A 23,902-nucleotide genomic window follows, 5' to 3' on the forward strand; every position below is an offset into this window, starting at 1 on the left:
GCAATGATTATTGTTCCACCCACTGAATCAATTCATTACGTAATTACCATACATACTACACATAATTATAATGCATAAAAAAATATTTTACAAGTTAACATAAGTACAAAAAAAAGAACAGGGTCGGAAATGTTCAGTCTGAGCCGAATGCGACTTCGTGGGCCTCAGGTTTCCGACCACTGAACTAGAACAAATTTGGACCAGAGAAGATCCGATTACGAGCTATCTGGCTATTTTATGGGCGTCTCCGTGCTTTCGAATAGTGGGGAAAAAAACAAAGTTACTGATAATTGGAGTTACCTCGCGCACTTTTTTTTTGTTTGATCTATATTTCTTTTTTTGTGCTTTTATTGTTTTAACTAACAGGAATGCCCGCCTACACACACACACACACACACACACACACACACACAAACACGTACACACATACATACACACACACACACATATATATATATATATATATATATATATATATATATATATTTATATATATATATATATATATATATCATGTGTTCATCATACGATTAACTCGTTTAAAACATAATTACAATTAGCATAACTAGTTTTAAAACCGTGTAGATTTTTAATGTGGTTATACCTAATCTTCTTCTTCTTCGTTCTTAATTCTAGTGTTGGAAGGGGTCCCCTCCAGAAACAATTAAGTATGCGTGTCAACTGGTTATGCGACATTGAGGCCATTGACTCCGATTTCAGCCTGCTTTTCTTTTTAGATTTGCTTATACCTGATATAACTTATGACAAGCGTGGTAAATATGATGTGACCATAGGTCAATTATAAACTGTGTTAACTTCGTTGTATTTCATGAATTGGTTGAGGTATAACCATCCCCAGAAGCCGATTTCATCAATTAGTTTGTAATATTTCATTAAATGCTTAGGATAAAACCATCTCAAGAATCTGGTTTTATCATTCAGTTTGTAATTTATCCAACAGAAAAATATGTTATCTTCGCATCCTCTTTCTAAGTGGCAACTGATGTTTACGTTTAAACACAGTATCGGGTACACTAAAGAGGAATAAACCTCTTTAATAGCTTCAATCCCCCATTACCCAATCGTATCATATTACCAGTTTCTTGAAATAGTAATTTTAATATTTTTTTATAGGCCATATAACGTCGTTAAAGCCGGATATTCCCGGCTAAGCTCAATTACGGCTAGAACTGTTATTTCGCGAGCCGGCCATTGAGTATTAGATCATGTAGTCTGGGGTTACACAGCGGAGGCGAACATGTCCAGTTTTGACCTGAAGTTAAAAGCGCGCTAAATCATTCACTAATGGCAGGCGAGACGGTCGTCTGGGCTGGGTGCTTGTATAGCTGGTTAAAAAAAAAACAACAACTTAGATTAATCAAATCTAATCTAGTCTAAATTTGGCTATATTAACCGGCCGAACTTTGGTCAACCAACCCTTGTAAAAAAAAAAATAAAAAAAAAAATCTCGGTCTATTAACGATAACATAAATCAACTTAACTTTATATTTTGACCATCTTACCCTACGCTAAATGTGTCCACCCATCCAGTCTAGAAACGGCAAAAAAAAAAAATCTGGCTTTGGCTTAACAACACTAATCTAGCATTAGACTGCCAACCCAACCTTATCATTTGCAACATAATTGATCCAACATTAGCTTTACTTTCGCCTACCGATTCTAGCCTAGCAGTAGCCTTACAACAAACACCCAGTATTAGTCCCGGAGCCTTGTTAAGGTCTACGTAGACCCTAGGCACTTTTTTTTTTGTATTCTTAGACCCAACAAGAAACAGCGCCCCTCCTCGTATTCCAGATCACGTAATGTTTATACCTCAATAACCATGGTAACAGTTCCATTTAAACAGAAGAAAAAAATATATTTAGCAGAAAACACCATGGCTTTTTTTCACAAATTCCTTGTCTAACTTCCGTAGGACCTTATCGCATTGCCTTCTGTGTCTTAGAAGCGTAGCGACAGGTGGGCGGGGGGGGGGGGGGTACATATGTCCCCCAGGCGCCTACACTACGAGTGCCAAAATAAGCTCATTTTAGCTGCTATTTTGAATTATAAATATAAAAAATATATGTGGGAGGGGCGCCAAATTGAAAGTGTGTCCCCGGGCGCCCGGAGGGGTCGCTATGCCACTGCGGTGTCTAATGGATAAGTCGGCCCTGATTGCCACAAGTCTACAAGTACCGCTCAACCCAGCATCGACAACATGACCCTACCACTAAACAACACGCCTCTAATGTAGCACCCGTGTCCATCATTAACAACCCTCACCCAAATCTATTTATTTATTTAAACACTTAATCCAGTTCATGTCAACATGAAACGATGTTAAACACGTTGATATTTAAAACTTTAATAACATGAATTTTAAAAAAATCAATACGAAATTAATCTAAAAGATTTGATAGATTTCTTACGCCCATAAAATCAAAATTATAGACGCGATGATGTGTCTTGATCTGATCGTCTTGACTATATCAGGACAGTTTTACGGCTTTAAATCGTGAAGACACGTCCAAGGAAAGTGTTGGGGAAAATCTGGGTTCAATTAAATATGGCGACCCAGACGGATTGATAAAACGTTGACCGCAGTAAAAATAATTTTTAATTTTTTTTTTAAATATATGTTTTAATACATAGATTACTTGATATATCACTCACCGCTGGGGATAAGATTTTAACGCATTAAAAAATTAGGTTAAGTATGAATTCTTGAAAACTTGCTTTTAATTATTTTTTTTTTAGAAAAATGGTAGATCTAGATCTAGGCCTATATTTTGTTAGAAATCTTATTCCTAAACATCTATCTATATATATAATTCTCTTATGGGAGACGCTAGAAAACAAGCTTTAAACGCGCTCCCTACCACCCCCACCCCTACAATGTCTGGTGAGCTGTGGTTCACTCTAAATGTTTACAAACAGAGCCGGGTTTAGTGACGGCTATTAGGGGCAGATAATTTAGTTTGAAACAATTTTAAACGTAAGGGGGGGGGGGGGTAACTAAGTGGAGTCTACTTTAACGGAGGGGGGGAGGAGTGGGGGGTTATAGTCCTTAACGAGCTACTTATATTGTTTTAAAGAAATACTTTCAGTGGCAGCGTTGGTAGTGTCGAATTCACAAATTATGAATAACTGAAAAGTAGAAAAAACAACAACTAAATAGCGGCGTATGATATGCCGCGGGTCGGCTCGTTTTTTTTATTTCTTTTTTTTTTTTTAATGCTTTTTAAATTTAAATTTTTTTTTTTTTTTTTTTTTTTTTTTTTTTTTTTTTTTTTGTAAACAACAAACCATGATTTTCAACAGATACAGATTTCAAAAGGTCGCAGCTGGGTATGTGAGGGTAGGCAGGGGTGGGGGGAAGGGGGAGATACCAGAGGCCAAGAATTATTAACTTCCACCACTGATTTATTAGTCTGTTATATTTCGGAAGGGACTTAATTGGCGGTTTGGTTTGATTTATGGTTGTTAATTTAAAACAAAGAAAAAAAGCAAACACCCATGCCCAGATAATGCTAGATCGGTTTTACACTAAAAAAAAAACAATTTTGTGTGATTTGTGTAGGTCTATACATAAATGTTGAGATAGATTGCGACTGTGAGGTTATGTAGCGAGTTAAAACATATATGTTTGAATGTAGGCCTACATGTACAAAATACTTATGTCATTTTTTTTTTGTAATACTTTTTTTTTCTAATTTAAAACAAATACAGTAACATTCCACGCCGTTTGGGTGGATATTTACAAGAAAGTTACATTGGTGTACAGAGTATAGTAAATAAATAGCGGAATATGTAAATGAATACAAAAGATAAAAATGAATTTAAAGCTTGTTGGTTCAAAAATTGAAAAGAGGCTGGTTTGTAACATGTTTGCCAACAAAAGTGATGGAAGAGTATAACTTATGGAAGAAAAGTCGAAAACAAAGCTGGTTTACATGAATTTCATTCCATTCTGTATCATAAGCATATTAAAACTTGTGTAACTCTTGCAATGTTTTTTTACTGAAGAATTTTAATAAATATATAGTTTAAGTTCCGAATCGAGAACTCATGTACACATATGTATGAGAATGTTCATGTACAATATACTTGATAATGTGCTATTACAAAATACTTGTAAATGTGCGTGTACACATAATGTTTGAAAATCCACATACATATGTGTTATTATCAGCATGAATGTGTCTACCAGTACACAGTTTCGATCATGTAAAAAAAAGTGCACGCGAGCTTGATCGACTCACCATCGTTATTACCTCCCCTACTTTTGCTGTTGTACTTGTTACCTCCCCTACCCCTTCACCCCCTCGGTGTGAAAATTGAATCTCCTCGGGGCTCCTGCAGTTTAACGGGGCGATGTATTTCACATTTCCCCCCATCATCCACCTTGTCATATCTCCCCCACCCCACTTCACTCACCCCTCACACTCTCACACACATTCTATATTTGAATACTTGCCCTTATTTTTTTTCTTCCTGGTGATTTTATGTTGATGACTTAATATTTTGTAACTTTATCTCCCTTCGATTTCGTTGCATTATTGTTTCGTTGCTGCTTTTATTTAAAAACGCACTCAGTGATGCTAGTAAATGTGTATATCTAAACTCTAAAGTAAATATATTTTAACCCTGTTGGTTAGAGGGTATACATATGGATAATTGTTTGGATGAGAATCGTCTAAGAATAGATGAATGCTGGTACATTTTAAGTTGCTATAATATATTTTTAAATAGATAAAGCTCATTACTCATGTCAACAAATGCTATGACATGCTAATTTTTCTTTCAGGTAACATAATGTTTATACTGGCGACATGTATACTATACATGTCTACAGGTATACTATATACGTTTACAGGTATCTTGTACATGTCTACATATTATTATATATACTATATGTTTGTTTTTTTAAATTTTATATGAGAACATATGCCCCACAGAATCTGTTGTGAGTTGTTTTTTTTCTAGACATGTATACTTTACATGTCGCAAGTGTAAACTCGGTGCTAGTCTACTTTTGTTGTTTGATATTTTTGTACATTAATGTCTTTTATAGTAATCAGTTTCTCCGCTACTTTCATGTGCCGTCTATGCCTATTATTTTGTCATCCGCTTATTACTATGAAACAAACAACACCAACTCTAGAAATGAGGTTACCATTTGTCTACCAGATTCTCTTTTAATAACACGATTGACGTCAGTCTGTTGAAAATATTACAGTGGCCGCGTAAGAAACAAAGGGAAACTACTGCAAAAAAAAAAAGAAGAAAAAATTTTTTAATTTAAATCACATATTGCGTGGGCAAGGAGATGCATCAAATCAGAAAATTATTTTTAAAAATTGTTAAAAATAGCTCTCCTTATTTAAAAAAAATAACCTTTTACCGTACCCTGCAAAAAAAAAAAAAACCCAGATAGGATGCTATTTTCAGACGGTAAAACATTCAAACTTGACGCAAGAGAATTAAATAAACATAGAAGAAAATACAAACAATTGTTTGAAAAAAAAAATAAAATTAAAAAAAAAAAAGCGCCACACCCGCACCTGTAGCCTTTAATAATTGTAAACTTATTTAGACGAACCCAAATCAAACTTTTTATAAACGTGTAGGCCTACATACATTGTAAGATTTTATTCAGGGATGTTTTTAGAACTGTTAATTTTTTCTATTTTTTTTAAGCTTAAATGTGAATCACTTAGATTTAAAGCCAAATCTGTAATAATGGCATTCTATTATAGACGTATACAGCAGAATATAAAAGGGCAATGGGGCAGATTTATATAGGGACGTCTTCTCTGCTAACCTGATTCCATATGTTTAAACAAGAAATGAAAGACATTTTATATGATCATTAAAAGTTCTCTTCGACAAAAATTAAAGTATTAAAATAATTTTCTATTGCCTTAATTTTATTTCCTACAGCGAATAATAATAATATAAATACGAACAGTATTTTTTTTTTAAATTTAAACTTAAAAATTGCTAACTTTTATTACCTAAACTGTAATAGTTAATAGTGCAAGAACGCTTAGTAATAACTAATTAAATGCTCCAATTTAATTAAGTCTACTAGGAAAACAGAAGCTATTGACGAAACAGAAAGTGTTGTGTTAAAATGTCGCAGACAACTAATCCATCCTTTTCCACCATTCCAATCAAGGGCGAACCACTCGCGTCTTCCCCTGCTTCTAGATTTACTTCCCCTTTATCTCGCCCGCGACAAAGATCAGGCACTAAAATGTCACATTAGAAAAAAAATTGTCTCGACAACCTGCTTTAAGAAATGTCAACGGGTTTTTTTTTCGTATTCTAGTTGATAAAGTCAGACGTGAGGGGTGGGGGAGGAGGGGTGAATCAGATGCAATCGTTTATTTAAGCGGCTTGTAGGAATTGACTAAGATTGTACACGTTAATTATATTTTCTTAACATGCGTCAGTAATGAAGTTGACGTTGTTTACGTCACAGCTGTCGTCACTTCCGGTATTCCCGAATTCCGTCTATCGATGACACGGATAGTGTAGATGACGTCATGTGTACGTCACGTCATGCTGCGTAGAATTGTTTAGTTGTTGTTGATATCAACATGCCAGCCACACTGTCCGACAGAAATTAGCCTGGTTTCACTACAGATAAAATCTCAGAGAGAAATTAGTGTGGTTTAGCTTCAAATAAAATCTCAGAGAGAAATTAGCCTGGTTTCACTACAGACAAAATCTCAGAGAGAAATTAGTGTGGTTTAACTTCAAATAAAATCTCAGAGAGAAATTAGTGTGGTTTAACTTCAAAAAAATCTCAGAGAGAAATTAGTGGTTTCACTACAGATAAAATCTCAGAGAGAAATTAGTGTGGTTTAACTTCAAATAAAATCTCAGAGAGAAATTAGTGTGGTTTAACTTCAAATAAAATCTCAGAGAGAAATTAGTGTGGTTTAACTTCAAATAAAATCTCAGAGAGAAATTAATGAAACTAATGAACTGCCGGACAGATAATAGTGTGAGTTAACTACTGACGAATTTGAAGGACAGAAATTAGTCTGGTCTGACTCTGGAAACATGATGTTCTCACACAGATGAACTAACGGACACTCGCCTGCGGCCGTTGACATCTGGTCGGTCCTGGTTTTTCCACGAGTAACCTTTACCTTCCTCTTTCGTATTGATTGGCGGAGATCAATACAAATATGGAAGTTCAATTTTTTTAAAAATACGCAAACCAAACACATAAACGTGTTTGAAGAAACTTTTTTTTTAATATACCAGCAAAATGTTTTTTAATTATTTTTTCGAATTTTTTTGTACGAATTGATTTATTCAGAACTTCACACCAGTAACTCAAAAGGGTAACCGAAATGTGAGGTTTTGACACAGACTTAATGGGTACCGAATTTGACGTTTGAAGTCACTGAAATTTAATGTTTTCATTGACTGAAAGAGACAACGAAAGTAGATGTTTTTTTCGGTGACTTTTATGAGTCACCGACATTTGATGTTTTACAGTGACTAAGAATCCCCGAAATTTGATGTTTTACAGTGACTTTAAGAATGCCCGAAATTCGATCAAGCTGAGCTCGACTAAAACAGCCACTTGTGCGAGAGGAAATAATTGAATCCCTCGCTCTTAGCCGAGGCGATCTGGTGGCTCAAATACACCATTACTTGACCACTGGTCACTTCCATGCAAGAGACCAGCGACTCACCCACGTCTGCGAAATCAATGCTGCACCAGGCTCGTGCTTAGTGCCGGAAGTTGTCGCTTATTCTGGCTGATCTGGGGTCGTTGACCGGCACAAGACGTCCGCGGTGAAAAATGTTTAATTCTAGTCGCTTGGTTTTTGACTAGCGGTAGACTAAGACGTAAAATATAAAAATGTAAATTCACAAGCCTCAAGTCGTTCTCTAACTTTACCTTATAGAGAGTATAATTCACGTAGTATCTGGTGTTTTAAATTTCAAGAGAAAAACAAAACAAGAGATCTTTGATACATTTTAGAACTTAGTCAGTGCTACGTTATGGCTTTGTTAAAAACATTCCTGTTGATATTTTGTTCTGATATTTCGGTAGCTCAAGTTAAATTTACCTGTTTGGTTCAGCAATATTTAAATGAATTGTATATGGTTTATAAAACACAGGTTTTTTTTTTTAAATTATGTTCAATGAAAAACTTAAAATACTACGCTACGTCTTAATTATACACAATGGCCTTTTTTTTAAATGAGGCTTTTAAAAGGAGCGTATGACGATGACCGAAAGTAAGTCACTTGCCCAAATTCAATTCGCCAGAACGGAGATTTTCTCCATTGAGACAAACGTCAATTCTGGAATTTGTCGCATATAAATGTGTCTATGGTCATTTGTCGCATTTGGCCAAACATTCATTCCGGCAAATGCCTGGCTCACTTTTTAAAAATAATTCTAGAGTACACGTGAGTTCTTAGTACGCCACCGCCAGCAGAGGATGGATTTCATGCCGATGTTGAAACCGTCTTTCTATTTATAGACCAACAAAAAACCCGTGGGTCAGTTAATCGAAGGGGTTTAACATTTCAGACACAGACAACCTAAAGCTTTTAGTCCCGCTTGTTGGGGATTTAAAGGTAAAAAATGTACAGCAAAGTTCTCTAAACAATGGCTCCATTTTCAGTTTAAAAAGGAATCAATTTTTTTTTCTTAAATTGAATTGTTTTTTTTTATTTCAATTTGAAGTTATTTTATTTGTATTTTATACGTGTGTCAAACATCCTAATTTATAAAAGGCCATGTGCGCTCTTCTCTCTCTCTCTCTCTCTCTCTGTCTGTCCGCAAAATATTTTCGCCGGACATCACGTCAGAAACGGCAGCGATATATGCAGAACTTTATACGGACTTTTGTTGAAAATAATATGTTAGATGTTTTAAATGTATAACCACAATTTTAGTTAAAGAAGAAAAATAAAAATTAAAGGCGTATTCGAATGTAGAGAAACAGTATTATTTATGCAACCGGAAAAGCATTAATATATGTGAAAAAGAACGCATAAAACTGTGACGTCACTATTGCTTATACATTAACTAATGACGTCATCTGCCGTGTTTAGAATGAAAAGAAATGAACTATTTCATTCAAATTTGATTTAGATCTACGTACACTATGAAATGTATACAATACAATTTTTCCGGCCTAAACTCATAAAATTTATTTTATGTATTTGGATTCTAGATCTAGACTAAATCTAAATCTAAATCTAGGCAATAACTAGATCTAGACGTAGACGCTAAGATCTAGATTTAGACTCTAACTTCTCTAAAATCAATTCCAAAAATAAATTTCTATATTAGGACTAAACTATTTCAAGACTTATTTATTTTATACAAAATCTTTGTTTGGAACTGGCTAATTTGGGATTATTATGCTCGGGCTAAACTTAAAAAAAAAAATTCTATTAGGAATCTAGATCTAGATCTAGATTGTCGGGTGTCCGATAGGGCACTTCCCGGCGCCGCAGGCGCTTCAAATTTGGCATGATCTTGCCTTGGTGCGACAGAACACGGGGGCCGGTTGGCCGAAAAGTCTACGATGTGGGGGTCAAAACTGACCTCGACTGACCGGTACCTTATATGAGCTATAAATCGAAAAAAAATGTCCACGGAGGAACCTCTTCATAACTCTTGAGGTCGTAGACCGACCTTCGGTCGAATTAATTAAGCATTCAAATTCTCAATGTTTTCGAAAGCCTAAGCGAAGCTGGGCAGCATGCCTAGTATCATTCAATTAGGTTTGGTTTAATAAATCAAAGTTCCTAGAATTATGTGAATATCTCTCCCCCAAACAAACCAAAGTTAACTTTTGTCAACCTAAAAACATGAATGCGAGTGTAGATCTTCAGCTAGGAATTGTTTCTTCATTTTTTTACGAAAAGAGGCTGAAATGTATCATTCCTATTGACCGACATAAAAATACTCATGCATCTATAAAAAATCCTAAACCCGTCAATAAAAAGAAATATCTTAATTTTCTTGCACTTTCGCTTGAATAGACTTGTCAATCGAAAGACATGTGACAAATCTATACATATAGTTCAGACAAGATATAAGATATATATATATATATATATATATATATATATATATATATATATATATATATATATATATATAAAATATGTGTGTGTGTATATTGAAACACTACGGTTAAAATATCATTTGAAATGGATGGCCTATGTTATTAGACCGACATCTTTAATACTTTTAAAACGGATAAGTACAGAAATTGAATTATAAATGTTCATATCTAAATACCCTTAAGATCGAAGCAAACACTCAATCTATACACTTCTTCAGATTTATCTCTAAACAGCAAGAACGGCAATACCCCTCTTCAAGTAGTTCTGCTTAGAGTAATAGCGTTACAAACGTGACGCCGAGTCAGGGTCCAGTCTTGCAGTATTGAATCACTAGAATGTATGACTTGGCGCCAAACTAAAGTCTCCATGCATTGAATCATGCAGATTACTCCAATACCCTGTTCCTGATAAATTCAGAGTTTCTTTCAGTCATATTTTCGGTCCACTCCCACCACACCCCCTGATAAAATAAAATGTATATATACAAAATACACTTCACCCAGTTTCCGAACCGCGGAAAATTAAGTCTGCCCCTCCCCCGAAAATATCATGAGACACCCCCCCCCCCCCCCCCCCACACATACGAAAAAAGAATATCAGAAAGAAAGACTGGATAAATCTGAGTCACAGCAAACTTTCATGCATCTCATTGAAGCACCTTAACCGTCCCATCCTTCGAACAAAACACAACAATAGATAGTTTGTATAGAAAAAAATATACTAGTGTCGGCCTCTTTCCCAGAAAACTTTAAAAGCCCTTTCTTCCCACCCCCCCCCCCCCCCCGAGAAGGTTGTAAGTTCACCACAATCACCAGCACAAGAAATAGCTGAAACCGACCCAGCCCACTGTCCAGCACCCATCCAATCACAGGGTGCAACCCGCCACAGCCCATGTTTCTACCCCCAGCCCGTGTTTCTACACCCAGCCCATATTTCTACACCCCAGCCCATATTTCTACACCCCAGCCCATATTTCCACACCCCAGCCCATGTTTCTACACCCCAGCCCATGTTTCTACACCCCAGCCCACTGTCCCGCACCAAGCCTCCACCCATCCCACCCCATTAAACAACACGCCACAGCCCATATTTCAACACCCCTGCCCACTGTCCCGCACCAAGCCTCCACCCATCCCACCCCACGATGCAACACGCCGCAGCCCATGTTTCAACACCCCTGCCCAGCAATTACTAGCTGAGCAAAACATCGGATGCACTTTTAGATAGACTGCAGCTTAACTCAGTACCAGGCACATTACACATTGGTATCAGGGGATGGGGAGTAGGGGAGAGGGGAAGGTGGGGGGGGGGTCCAATGATTCGAACAGTGCCGCAATTTTTATTTCACCCCGCTGTAAATAGGTTATTTTGTAAGCGGCGTGGCTACGTCGGCGCTGATGAGAGTATTCATATAAAAATGATGGAGGTTTCGTTAAACGTCCCCGGGGGGAGCGGCCCATCCATCGCCCGGGAGAGCAGTTGTCGTCATTTAATTAGGTACCGTAGGAAATATACGGGTTCCTTTAGCCGGGGCTGTCGTCGGCTCATTTTCTTCTCACGCACATTGTGGCCCAACCCTCCCCACACTATCACATCCACACACACACACATCCACATTCCACACACACATACACACACTCCCACACTCACATCCACACTCTCACACACACATACCCTGACCATCGGCACGGACTAGGGAATTTAATTCAAACTACTAAAAATAGAGGATAAAATGAACAACGGTCTACTGTTTCTTTTTAATTAAAGTCAAGGTGAAATTATTTAGTTACAGTTTCGCCATAAACATGCCGTTCACACAAAGTAGTAAAGTTCCCTTTCAAACCTGACGGTCTATAGGGCAAGTGAATTAGAGTTCACTTATTTCTGTGAACTCGGCATATGAAGGGATAGTGTGGTCAGCACTATGCCCAGCCGCCTTTACTTACCATAACGTGAGTTAGGTACCCATCATAGCTGGGTAGACTCAGGGACGGTCTACCGACTTGAACCAGGAACTCGAGACTTACAGCTTAGCTGTCCAGCTCTCTATCGCTAGGCCACTTCGCCCCATTACAATGTACTGTAATAGATGTACTAAGCCAGTCAACTCTAGCAGTAAATGTAACACAACATACAGAATATAGACCTAGATAATTGATCTGAATTCTTGTGTGCAAGTAACATGTGTCGAAACTCTAAAAATTAAACCCCGCCATCCACAACAGAATATTAAAAGAGGATACAAGACTTGTGAAATTGGAACGGCATTTATAATTTGCATGAAAAGGGTCTGTATTTTCGTGCTTTCAACCCTAACCTTAAACATAGAGACAGACAAGGAGTTGTTTTTTTTAAGGCGCACGTTTATATATTCAAATGTCTAGTCATGAGAGGAGATATAGGTCGTAAGTGGCGGGGCTTAACTTTTTGTAAGTGGAATTTTCGCATTAGTAGCGGGGCTTATCTATACCAGACCTTGGTAGGCTTGTTTCACTTTTTTTCTACTTTTCATATTCGCTTAAGAAAAAATCCTTCATTTTAAAAAAAACTAGTTTTATTTCTCTAGATTCAGGTATGTAAATATTATGATTATTGTCTTATCAAGTCAATGCATATTGTCTTGGCGATTGTTTTGATGAACCTGATTTCTATGTAAATCATAGATCAGAGCTTATGTATACCTTGTTGTAAACAAACTTGTGAAAAACTTAAGAGAAGTTTCTGGTTCCATCTGTAATAAGGAGAAGATTAACGCTAGAAGTCAGAGATATTAGAAGATGACGAATTGCGTCTGGTCAAAGGTTGTGAGTCTATAATGAGAGAAATAGCGGCTCAAATATAGTTCCTATAAGATCTGCAGTTTGTTTTCTTTTGTGAGAGGGGAGGGCGGAGCTTTTCAAATTCTGGAACCCAGTCTAACAAATTGGAATATTATTCAGGCAGGCTCACATAAAAATAAAATAAGAAATTGTGTGAGGAAACATTTTTAAGCTTTTGATATTTCATGATTAAAGTACTTTAGGCGCACAAAAGAGATATATAGAAATTAAAATTAATTTATCCTTTTAAAAAATGTGCGATCGCTATTGTTGTATATAAAAAAAGTCGATAATGACTTTTTTTTTTAGAGAATTTAAAAAAAAATAACAAGCATAAAAACGGCTGAAATTGAACTGGTGTATGAATGCCCATAAACATTGTTTTAAAAATCGTTTGCAATTTCGAAGGCACTTAATCTGTTTACTTCAAACTTCAATAGTGTTACCGATTTTCTTTTTCATCTTTGTGACAGCAATATTTTTTTCTATTCACTTTTGAAAACAGAATAATCTCCCTGATAAATGTTCAACGAAATCAATGATGCTGAGTTTAGTCTGTGGTTTCGAAATCCCCAAAAAAAAAAACCAACAAACAAGCCTATCTTTACAAGCAACAATTTGGACCAATTTCTAGTGCTATTTTAACACACCGATACGGATTGTTTTCCGGCCGTTGTGACGTCACACCGACGGCGGCGATTTGTTTTCGTTAGACTAGAAGAGATAAACGGTCGTATCGCATACCATTCAAATAGTTGGGAGGAATTGGTTAGAGAGCATTAAGGTTGTAGGGGGGGGGGCACCTGGGGGTAACAACTTCAGACGGACACCACTAGGGTGGTTGACTGGTAGAGATGGACTGTTGCACGGTACAGTGGATGTTGGACATCTTGAGTTGGCGTACAATACCATTTCTGATGATGGTGGTGGTGGTGGTGGTGATGGCGTCTTGATGAATACACAACTGCAAGCTGAATTATGTAACTACTAAGATAATTGCTCAAAATATCTCAGAATTTGTGTTTATTAAAATTTGAAAAAAAAAAGTTTACAGCTACTGCTGAAGCATTGATGCACATTCGAACTTAATATATATTTAAACTTAGTGCTCAAAGGAACCACACACACATAGATGTAATTTTATCAAAGTAAATATACATTACTTATGTGGAATGTGTCACTTCCCACAAAGAGCTTAGCTATGAACTCTTGAAAGACATGCCCTGCGCTGGTTAGCCAAGTTTATCAAATAGGGCTTACAAACCTAACACTTTTGTATGTTTTGTTTTAATAAAACTTTTTTTCTTTTAGTTATTGTTATATTTTACACGACGGTTAATAACCATTCGTTATTGCTCAATTTTAAGTGATGATTAATGGCTGTTAACGGTTGAATAGCTAAAATGTATTTGAAACTAATGTAACCCCCTTCCCACCTATAGTACAATCGTTACACTGTTTACATACAAATGAGCAAGGTAGCAGATTTGAATTGATGTATTTTTTAAACTTGTTAACAAAAACGTTCATATTAGATCGGGATGTAATGAATTCAAAGTAAAACAAAAAGATAGCATTTTATTTTTCAAGACGGACATTAGTTTCATTTTTAAATTCCAAACTTCCGCGCCTCTGCCACGCCCACCTCCACCCTCCCCTTGTGTTTTCCTGTTATTTTGTAAGTAACGATGTTAAAAGCACTGTTTAACGCCACGTTAATTTTGCAATCAATTAATCAATTAATTATTTCGACTTTGATGCAATTTAAAAAGTGCCAAACTGTGACTTTCACGGCGGTAAAGTGTATACGATGCCCCGTTTGAAGATACACTTTTAAAATTGTCATGCTTTTAAAAGTATTTAGCTTTCATGTGGTTGGTTGGTAGGAAATGTTTTCACAAGTAACTAGCCCTACCTAGAGAGCATTGCATGGCAATTCCCTTTTAACCGATTTCAGCTGATTTTTTACGCTGCAGTTTCACTGTTTTTATTTTTTTCAGAAACGATTAAAAGCATGAATTAATTTAGCAGCTCATTTGACGTTTCAGCGTTTGATCTACCTAGAGAGCTCAATGTGAGACCTATAGTTGGGAATGGGAACAACAGGACGAGCTTATCAGGAGAATTTAAATACAACCCAACCCTGGGTCTGGCAATCTCAAACCTTGGTCTGCCAACCTAAAAGCTGAGTCTACCAACCCTAAAAATGATCTTGCCAACCCTAAACCCCAGTCTGTCAACCTTAGAGCTAAGTCTGCCAACCCCTAACCCGTGTCTGTCAACCCTAAATCTGAGTCTGCCAACCACACATTCGAGCCAGCCAACCACAAACCTACCAAATTCAAACAGATAAAACTGCCAACCACAATTTTAAGCAAGCCAACCCAAAATTCAACCAGCGAACTTTATCATAAGCCAACCAACCTCAAAACTTTCCCAGCCAACCCTATCCCTTCCAACCCTCAACTAAAAAACCCACCAACCAGTTATCATTAACCCTTTAACAACTGACCCTACCTTAATCGCCTCTCATTAAGAAACCCAAACATGTCTCTCAGATCCCAAGAGAAAACAACGCCCGTGCATTTTTTAAGCCAAGGCTCACCATGCTTCATCAATGCCAATCTCGAAAAATAATTAATCCACAAACAATTAATGCTGTTTTATTTTGTTTATGTCAATATAATTTTGTCAAACAATCCGTCATATTAATTTGTATTCCAATGGAAAAGCTATTCTGCGGGAGATTGAAATTATTTTTTTATTTTTTAAAGAGAAGAACCATAGGTTGTTGGAAAACATGGCTTATAGCATAGCGCTGTCCAGCTTGAAGACATGTAATAGATTTAGGGGGAAGGGGACGGCGATTGGGCAGGAAACAGGTCTGAAGCATTTAGGTCATAGTAAAAAAGGAGGGAAGGGGGGGGGGGGGGGGGGACAGTGGACGGATTACCTCCGGGATTTCCTCACTATAAAAAAAAATCGAATGAAAAAGTTCCAGGCAATAGAACAGAAATCAATCCCATCGACCGGCTCCATTATTTTACAATCCCCGGGTCCGGGCATTAAGTCTCTGGCAGCGGGGGTCTACACGGCACTCCATTTTTCCCCCCGCTCTCGTGCCGTCTCGCGAGACTCTTCCATCTCTCGGAGGGCTCTTTAATAAAACCAGGCGGGTCTTGCCTGGTTGGAATCGTAATAAATAGATTTGATTTTCGTGTTTTTTAAGCCGTTACCAATTTCATTTTCAGTCGATGTGTATTGTTGTTATCAGGTTCATACAGGTGAAAAATCTCACTCCTTAAGAAAAGCTGTGATACACACACACTCAACACACACACACAACACACACACACACACACATAAAATCATTAGGCAAACCTACCACCACACTACTACATGGCATATTTATCTTAGATCATTAGACTGACCTACAACCACGCTACGACGTACCATGTTTATCTTAGGTCATTGGACAGGGCCATCACTATACTGCTACATACCATGTTTATCTTATGTCATTAGACAGACCTACCACCACGCTACGACCTATCATGTTTAACTAAGAATCTAAGGTCATTGGACTGACCTATCCCCTGACTACCAGACACCCTGTGTGTATCGTAGATCAACACCATGACCTAATATCGACTTAAGGTCTTTTCACGCGTGTCCCAATTCCCCCCCCCCCCCACACCTGTCCATCACTCGCACTACTTCCAGCCCTACCCCCGTCCCCCTTCCACCCCCACCCCCATCCGCCTTCAGCTGTAGTTACCGTTCCTTGCTGACAGTAGGAGGTCAACTTCAGCAAGCAAGAGTGCTTGATTTCCTTAGCTACTGTAGTACTATTACATTCAGGCTAGAGGAGAGGGGGGGGGGAGGAGGCTAAATAAGTGAGTTTACATGTAGAGTGGGTTAATGCTAGTGAATTTGTTAATAGGATTTGATTAGGAAACTTGTGGGATGAGACACGGTAAACATTGTCAGCAAGAAGGTGATTTAATCTAACGCGTATAATAATTTTTTACATTTTTTTTTAAATCGGATTCTTGAAACGTTTTTTGTTCTGATTATTTATTCAGTAATAATAATAATAATTGATTGATTAAAGAATCGTGTGGTCGGACGTTTGAGCGTATGAATGCTAACCCGAAAATCTCGAGTTCTGATCTTAAGCTTTAATCCGTTTCTGAGTGTACTCAGCTCTGATGGGTACCTGACTTACGTGAGGTAAAGACGATAGAGTATATTGCTCACCAACTTATCCTTTAGTTTCATTTGTTGAACTAATTTATCTTCCTCATGGTCCGTCAGCTTTGATAGTGTAACTTTACTTTAATCATTAATACACACCCAAACCGTGGCTAATAGTTTATTGTATTGTTTAAAAATCTAATCGTGGTTAAAATGTAACTAAATCGAACTAAATTGTTCTGTATAAAGATAGCATAATCTTTATTTTATTTTTAATTTCTCAGAATCATTATAAATATAGGAAATAGGAAAAACAGTAACAACGTAGTGATTATTAATCCAATACCTAAACCTTTTCCATACATTAGTTTAAGCAATAAAATATAATACTCAAAATTAGTAACTGCGGCAACTCTAATCGTTATTAAGAGTGTCATATATAGCGCACATATATGCAATATAACTTTACCTACTGAGATGAATTGTGGGTCGGTTGCCGTTTCAAATATGTATTAACAATACTCTTGTTACTAACGTCTTGTTTTAAAAACAAATATTTGCATTTTTTTTTCACATTCTAATCTTTAAAATAATTTCCCATAAAGACACAATTGATATATATTACTAAAATTACGTTATTTATTTAAGCAACCACATGGTTTAAGTTAGTATTTAAAACAAATAACGTTTCAAACATAATTTCAAACGCTTCATCTGGTTTATACCTACAGCCACAATTTGAGAACCAGTCGAGGGAATTTTTTTAATGTGCAGAGAGCACTTTAAGTGCTTTTAAAAGCACCACCCTTTACATCCACAAACATATTTCAACGAATCGATATCTCTTATCTCCTTACAGGCAAACTGGTCAATTTCCTCGAGTCCTTTGTTACCGTGGCGTCCATCCTCATCATCCTGATGATCAGCCTCGAGAGGTTCTGGGCCGTCTACTACCCTCTCAAGACACACACATCCGGGTCAAGGTCAAAGGCCATGATCACGATCGCTGTCGTCTGGGTCATCGCCGCGGTGGCTGCCTCGCCGTTTCTGGTAAGTCTCGCCCTCTGGAACTGGTTCAATTTTCATTGCTGTCTGATGTACGTGCAGAGGCGTAGCGAGGGGGGCGGGGGGTACATATGTCCCCGGGCGCCGACCTTAGTGGGCGCCAAAATGGGTTGGAAAAACAAATTAAAATGTCATTTTAGCTGCATTTTGCATTATAAATAGTTTGAGGGGGTGGGGGTGCAAATCGAAAGTTTGATGGGGGGTGTGCAAATCGAAGGTTTGAGGAGGGGGTGCAAATCGAAAGTTTGAGTGTGGAGTGCAAATCGAAGGTTTGAGAAGGGGGGTGCAAATCGAAAGTTTGAGGGGGTGCAAATTGAAAATTTTCTCCAGAGGGGGGCGCCAAATTGAAAGTTTGTCTCCGGGCGCCGGGAAGGGTCGCTACGCCTCTGTGTGCGTGTCTTCTACATACATGTATTTAGCTGTTTTTTTGTTCTACTGGCCTAGGTCCAGGAAAACGTCCGGTTTGTAGACATGAGTTTAAGATGACGTTTTCCATATTCATGAGTTGGTCGTGACCTTAGGCTGAACGATTGTAAAAATGGAGAAATAAAACTATTGTATCAAAAAGAGTTCCTGTTATGGAAAATGTTTCATACGTTTATTGACTATACAGTTATGTGCAGAGTTTCTTCCAGACTTTTTTCTCCGAAAGGGCTCTTGATATTTTCGGGAGGGGGGAGGGGGTGGACTACATTTTCCGGGGGTGGCAGACACTGTTAAAGGTATATGTTTTCTATATAAATTACATCTCGCCCGGGGCCGTGGGGAGGCGGTAGACCCCCCTACCACCCACGAAGAGATGCCTGGAAGAAACTCTGGTTATGAGATAGGCTATAAAGCTTTCAAAATGTCAGACATAGTTTTGCTGACAATATTTTGATACTTATGTTAAAGTCTGTACAATTTCAGTCTATGTATAGACAAAATAAAATTTAGATCAGGAACATAAAAATTTCTGGAATCTCGATATCACCCACCACCAAAACGGGAGGGGTGGTAAAGAACCACGTTTAGGGTTCATGTGAGATGTTATGAGAATGTGACGTCTCTCAAAACAAAATTAATTAATGATGTAAAACGTACTTGGAAGTTTCATTGAACAAATTTTTTTTATTATAGGATAGTGAGGTGGGAAGCGATGGTGAGGGTGGGGGGGTGGGTTGAAATAAATACATGATTCCCGGTTAAGGCTAAGATAATAATGCAGTGATGACGGTTAAAACTCGGGCGACATAATTTATGGACAACCTATAGCTCCGTTTTATCCCGGGAAATAATAGATGCACCCATGGAAGTGAAGCTTAGAGTCGTGTACAAGGACAGATGAAGAGATCATAGGTTGCTCATGTATCGTAATTCCTCTTTCGGCCTGTCCCATGATAGTCCAAAAAATTCGATACCATTTTTTAGCTGCGCATAGTTTATGATAATAGTATGTATATAGTTATGGAAATAATTATATTGGTTAAATTAAATATTTTAAAGTTTGTTTACTCAAACTTGAATGCAAGTTTATTTCGATTTTCATAACTTACTGCTGTAGTAGGCTACATTTACTAAATGATATTCAAAGTTGATATTCAAAGTTAGTATATTATAGCGTGGAATTGTTTGAATACACACTATTCAAGTAGGCTACATGATTGTTTAAAATATTCATAAGTAAATAGCCTAGATAACTCATGTCTAATATGTATAAGTAAATAGCCTAGATAACTCATGTCTAATATGTATAAGTAAATAGCCTAGATAACTCATGGCTAATGTGTATAAGTAAATAGCCTAGATAACTCATGGCTAATGTGTATAAGTAAATAGCCTAGATAACTCATGGCTAATATGTATAAGTAAATAGCCTAGATAACTCATGTCAAATATTTAAAAGTAAATAGCCTAGATAACTCATGTCTAATATGTATAAGTAAATAGCCTAGATAACTCATGGCTAATGTGTATAAGTAAATAGCCTAGATAACTCATGTCTAATATGTATAAGTAAATAGCCTAGATAACTCATGGCTAATGTGTATAAGTAAATAGCCTAGATAACTCATGGCTAATATGTATAAGTAAATAGCCTAGATAACTCATGTCAAATATTTAAAAGTAAATAGCCTAGATAACTCATGGCTAATGTGTATAAGTAAATAGCCTAGATAACTCATGTCAAATATTTAAAAGTAAATAGCCTAGATAACTCATGGCTAATATGTATAAGTAAATAGCCTAGATAACTCATGTCAAATATTTAAAAGTAAATAGCCTAGATAACTCATGTCATCTCCAACACCAATCACACCAACTAATCCCCCACCCCACCCACTAGGTTATGGCCCACACAGAGACCACCCCACACGTCCACAAGACGGACCTGGTGGAAGTGTGCGTCATGCCCATGGTCCATCTCTGGGAACGGATCTACCTGGTGTGCTCATTCGTCTTAATATTTGTCATCCCCATGTTGCTGCTCGTGTTCCTGTACAACATGATCATTCATAAGGTGAGTAGCTTCTATTGGGGCTAAGTTCACGTTAAGCAGGCAGGAAGTTAATGGAATAATCAATGTTTGCATACAAAGATTTTCGGTTTTATAAGGCATTCATATTGGAAACTTCTGTATGGAAGCCCGTAAGCCTGACTACTCTAACCTGACTCCTCTAGCCTGACACCTCTAGCTTGACTCTAACATTATGACCTCGCTATTCTGACTCTTCTAGCATGACTCATATGATGTAATTCCTCTAGTATGACCTCTAGTCAAACTCCTGTGGTATGACTTCTATACATTGACTCCTCTAGTGTGACTCCGCTAGCCTGACTCGTCTAGCGTGACACCTCTAGTCTGACTAATCTAGTACGACTCATCGAGCATGACTCATCTTGTGTGACTCCTCTAGTATGACTCCCCTTGCCTGGCTTCCATAATTTCATTCTTCTAGTCTGACTCCTCTAGCCTGAATCCTCTAGTGTGACTCCTCCAACCTAACACCATTTTTATCTATCCCCTTCTCCAGGTCGTTTCCTTTACTGTGACCTCTCTATCTCTAGTCCGACTCTTTTAGCCTCAATCCTCTAGCCTGACTCCTCTAGCTTTAATCCTCTAGTCTGACTCCTCTAGCCTGACTCCTCTAACTTGACTCCTCTAGCCTGACTCCTCAAGCCTGACTCCTCTAGCCTGACTCCTCTAGCCTGACTCCTCTAACTTGACTCCTCTAGCTTTACTCCTCTAGCCTGACTCCTCTACCGTGACTCCTCCAACCTAACACCACCCCCTCTCCTCCACCCAGGTCATCTCCGAGACGATGGAGTGCAAACAGATGACCGAGTCAGCCAAATCCCAGTCCCAGCAGAACCGCCGTCAACTGGTCATCATGCTGGTGGGCATCATCGTCCTCTTCTTCGTCTGCCTGCTGCCCTTCCGCATCCTCGGGCTGTACCAGGTCTTCGCCCTCAGCGTTCTCACCCCCGAGTGCTACCTCAACGTCATCAACTTCTGCCGGCTCCTCGTCTACATCAACAGCGCCGGGAACCCGATCATCTACAACATCGTCTCGACCAAGTTCCGGCGCGCCTTCCATAAGGTGCTGAGGCTGTACTGCTGCTGTTGCAAGAAGCGGATTCTGCTCAGTCGCGGCGCCATGAACGGGACGTACTCACATGACACGCGCATGACCACCATGTCGCACTACAGCACGGTCAAGCAGGACATGAACGATGGTTCCGACACGGGCGATGCTGTTTGAATTCATGGACATGTATTTTTTTTTTTAAAAAAAAAAAGCTGTTTGGAGTTTTCAACAACTGTTTTAAAGCCGTCTGAATCAGTCAAAAATCTGTTTGAATACACGGCTGTTTGAAGATGTTTTGAGCTGTTTAAATCTGATTAAGGTTGAGTAAAGTTGTAAGGATGTAACTAAAGCGGTGTAAAGAGCATTCAGATTAATACATTGTCAGATTTTGACTGAAAGAACTTAGCAAGCGCAAAATCATCCCTACAAGAAAGGTTCTGGCTTTCATACAACTTCAACAGCGATGGTTCCTTCTCTTTTCCGAGCCCAGAGTTCGCTTGTATCTGAGAAGAGAAAATTTAATCATCAGTACGCCTAGCCGCTCGGATGACGAAGGGACGTTCTATTAACATAAACCGGGATTCGAACTCTAGACTTTCGGGTTATCTGTCTAGCGCTCTACTGCTACGCTACGCCATTCAGCTGCCGTTTTGAACGTCGTGATGCTTACAAGGTGATTCATTGTTCTGGGTACGGTCTGATAAAATCAATTAAATATATCGATTATATCAATCAAAAGCAGATTTTAATGATACTTTGGTCACACAATTTGACTCTATTTTCTGTATGGGATTGCGATCCCTACTGATGTTTTCATTTTCGACATGTTTACATTATACTTGTTTGGTTTTCATTTTGACTCTCCTTTTGTAAATAATTTGGAGATGGATTCAAAAGGTGATCCGGAATAAGTGTAGTAGGACAGAAACGAATGTGGGATTAGCATACAAAACGTTACAACAAAACGGGATTAACATACAAAACGTTACAACAAAACGCAAGTGGGATTAACATACAAAACGAAGAGATATGATGGTCACACCATACAGAAAGAGGTCCAGATATATTATGATCAGCTATCCTTAACGGGATAAAACAAGACAACTCGCATTGTGTTACTGCATTTATCGTTCTTGGCGGGATAGATCCAAATGAAAATAATTGCATTTCTTTGGACTTAAAACTCACAATTGAGTGAGAAATCTTTACTGCCATGGATTTTTACTCCGACTAAAACTTTCTTAAGTTTTTTTATGGGTTCATTGACAATATAAGTTATATCGATGATGAAGTAATGTATTCAATGTCATTCACGCTTTTTTAATTCAAATACATTTATTTTACATCATCATTGTTCTGTTGATGTTTGGTTTGTGATTGACTTTTGCTCAAGAGTGGATGTATCTGTTGTTAAAAAATAAAATAAATCATTGAATATTGGAAGCGTCAAAAGGTGTTGTATGTTATTCCCAAGTTACAGAAAGCAGCAGAACTCAGATGCCATATAGTTAAGTCAAGACGAGGATCTAACACTCTGATCAGATCGGCATAGATTTTCTTCACTGTTAATACCGATACGTGGGGGGGGGGGGGGGGTTTGAAATGTGGGGTAGACTAATCAAAAGTACCGGTCCCGATGTTTAATTAGGAACCGGCTTACTTTACCACAAGTCGATTGAATTTAATTGGAATTTTCTTATTTATTATTTTTTTTTTAGTTTTTTTATGGAGGATTGGATGAATAGCGTAAACAACTACTTGAAGACAGGGTGCAAACTTTTAAAAAAAAAAAAGTGCCGTGTGTCACTACACCTGAATCTGGTGTATGTTTTTCTTTTGGTCAGTATTTTGACTAGTTGATGCCCTGTACAGTCGGTGAATCTGACTAGGTTATTTTAAGTTGGTTTTTAATTGAATTTCTTGGTTCCTAGCTGTTAGATGTCTTTCTTGTGATCAGTATGATAGCTAGGTGTGCCTAATTACGTGGGCTCACAACTCCACTACGCTAATTTATTAATAGTGTGATTGGTCTGGTCTAACAGTAGGCCTACACTTCTCAGCCCGTAGTTATTGATTGTGTTTCTTATGGTCAGTATTATAACTAGTTGCGGCTTGACTAAGGGGTTT

General features: G+C 37.8%; 1 protein-coding gene across 1 annotated transcript in view; it reads left to right on the forward strand.

The window, feature by feature from the left end:
* Positions 1-21,949, forward strand: part of LOC131955534 (QRFP-like peptide receptor) — a 44,058-nt gene extending 22,109 nt beyond the window's left edge. The window contains exons 3-5 of the mRNA XM_059319692.1: positions 18,001-18,191; positions 20,533-20,706; positions 21,494-21,949. Coding sequence (XP_059175675.1) covers positions 18,001-18,191; positions 20,533-20,706; positions 21,494-21,949 — 821 coding nt within the window. The remainder of the gene's footprint in view (positions 1-18,000; positions 18,192-20,532; positions 20,707-21,493) is intronic.
* Positions 21,950-23,902: the final 1,953 nt, after the last annotated feature.

Source organism: Physella acuta, unplaced genomic scaffold (genome assembly GCF_028476545.2).
Source record: "Physella acuta isolate Inbredline_101_S28 unplaced genomic scaffold, ASM2847654v3 ptg001075l, whole genome shotgun sequence".
Lineage (NCBI taxonomy): Eukaryota > Metazoa > Mollusca > Gastropoda > Physidae > Physella > Physella acuta.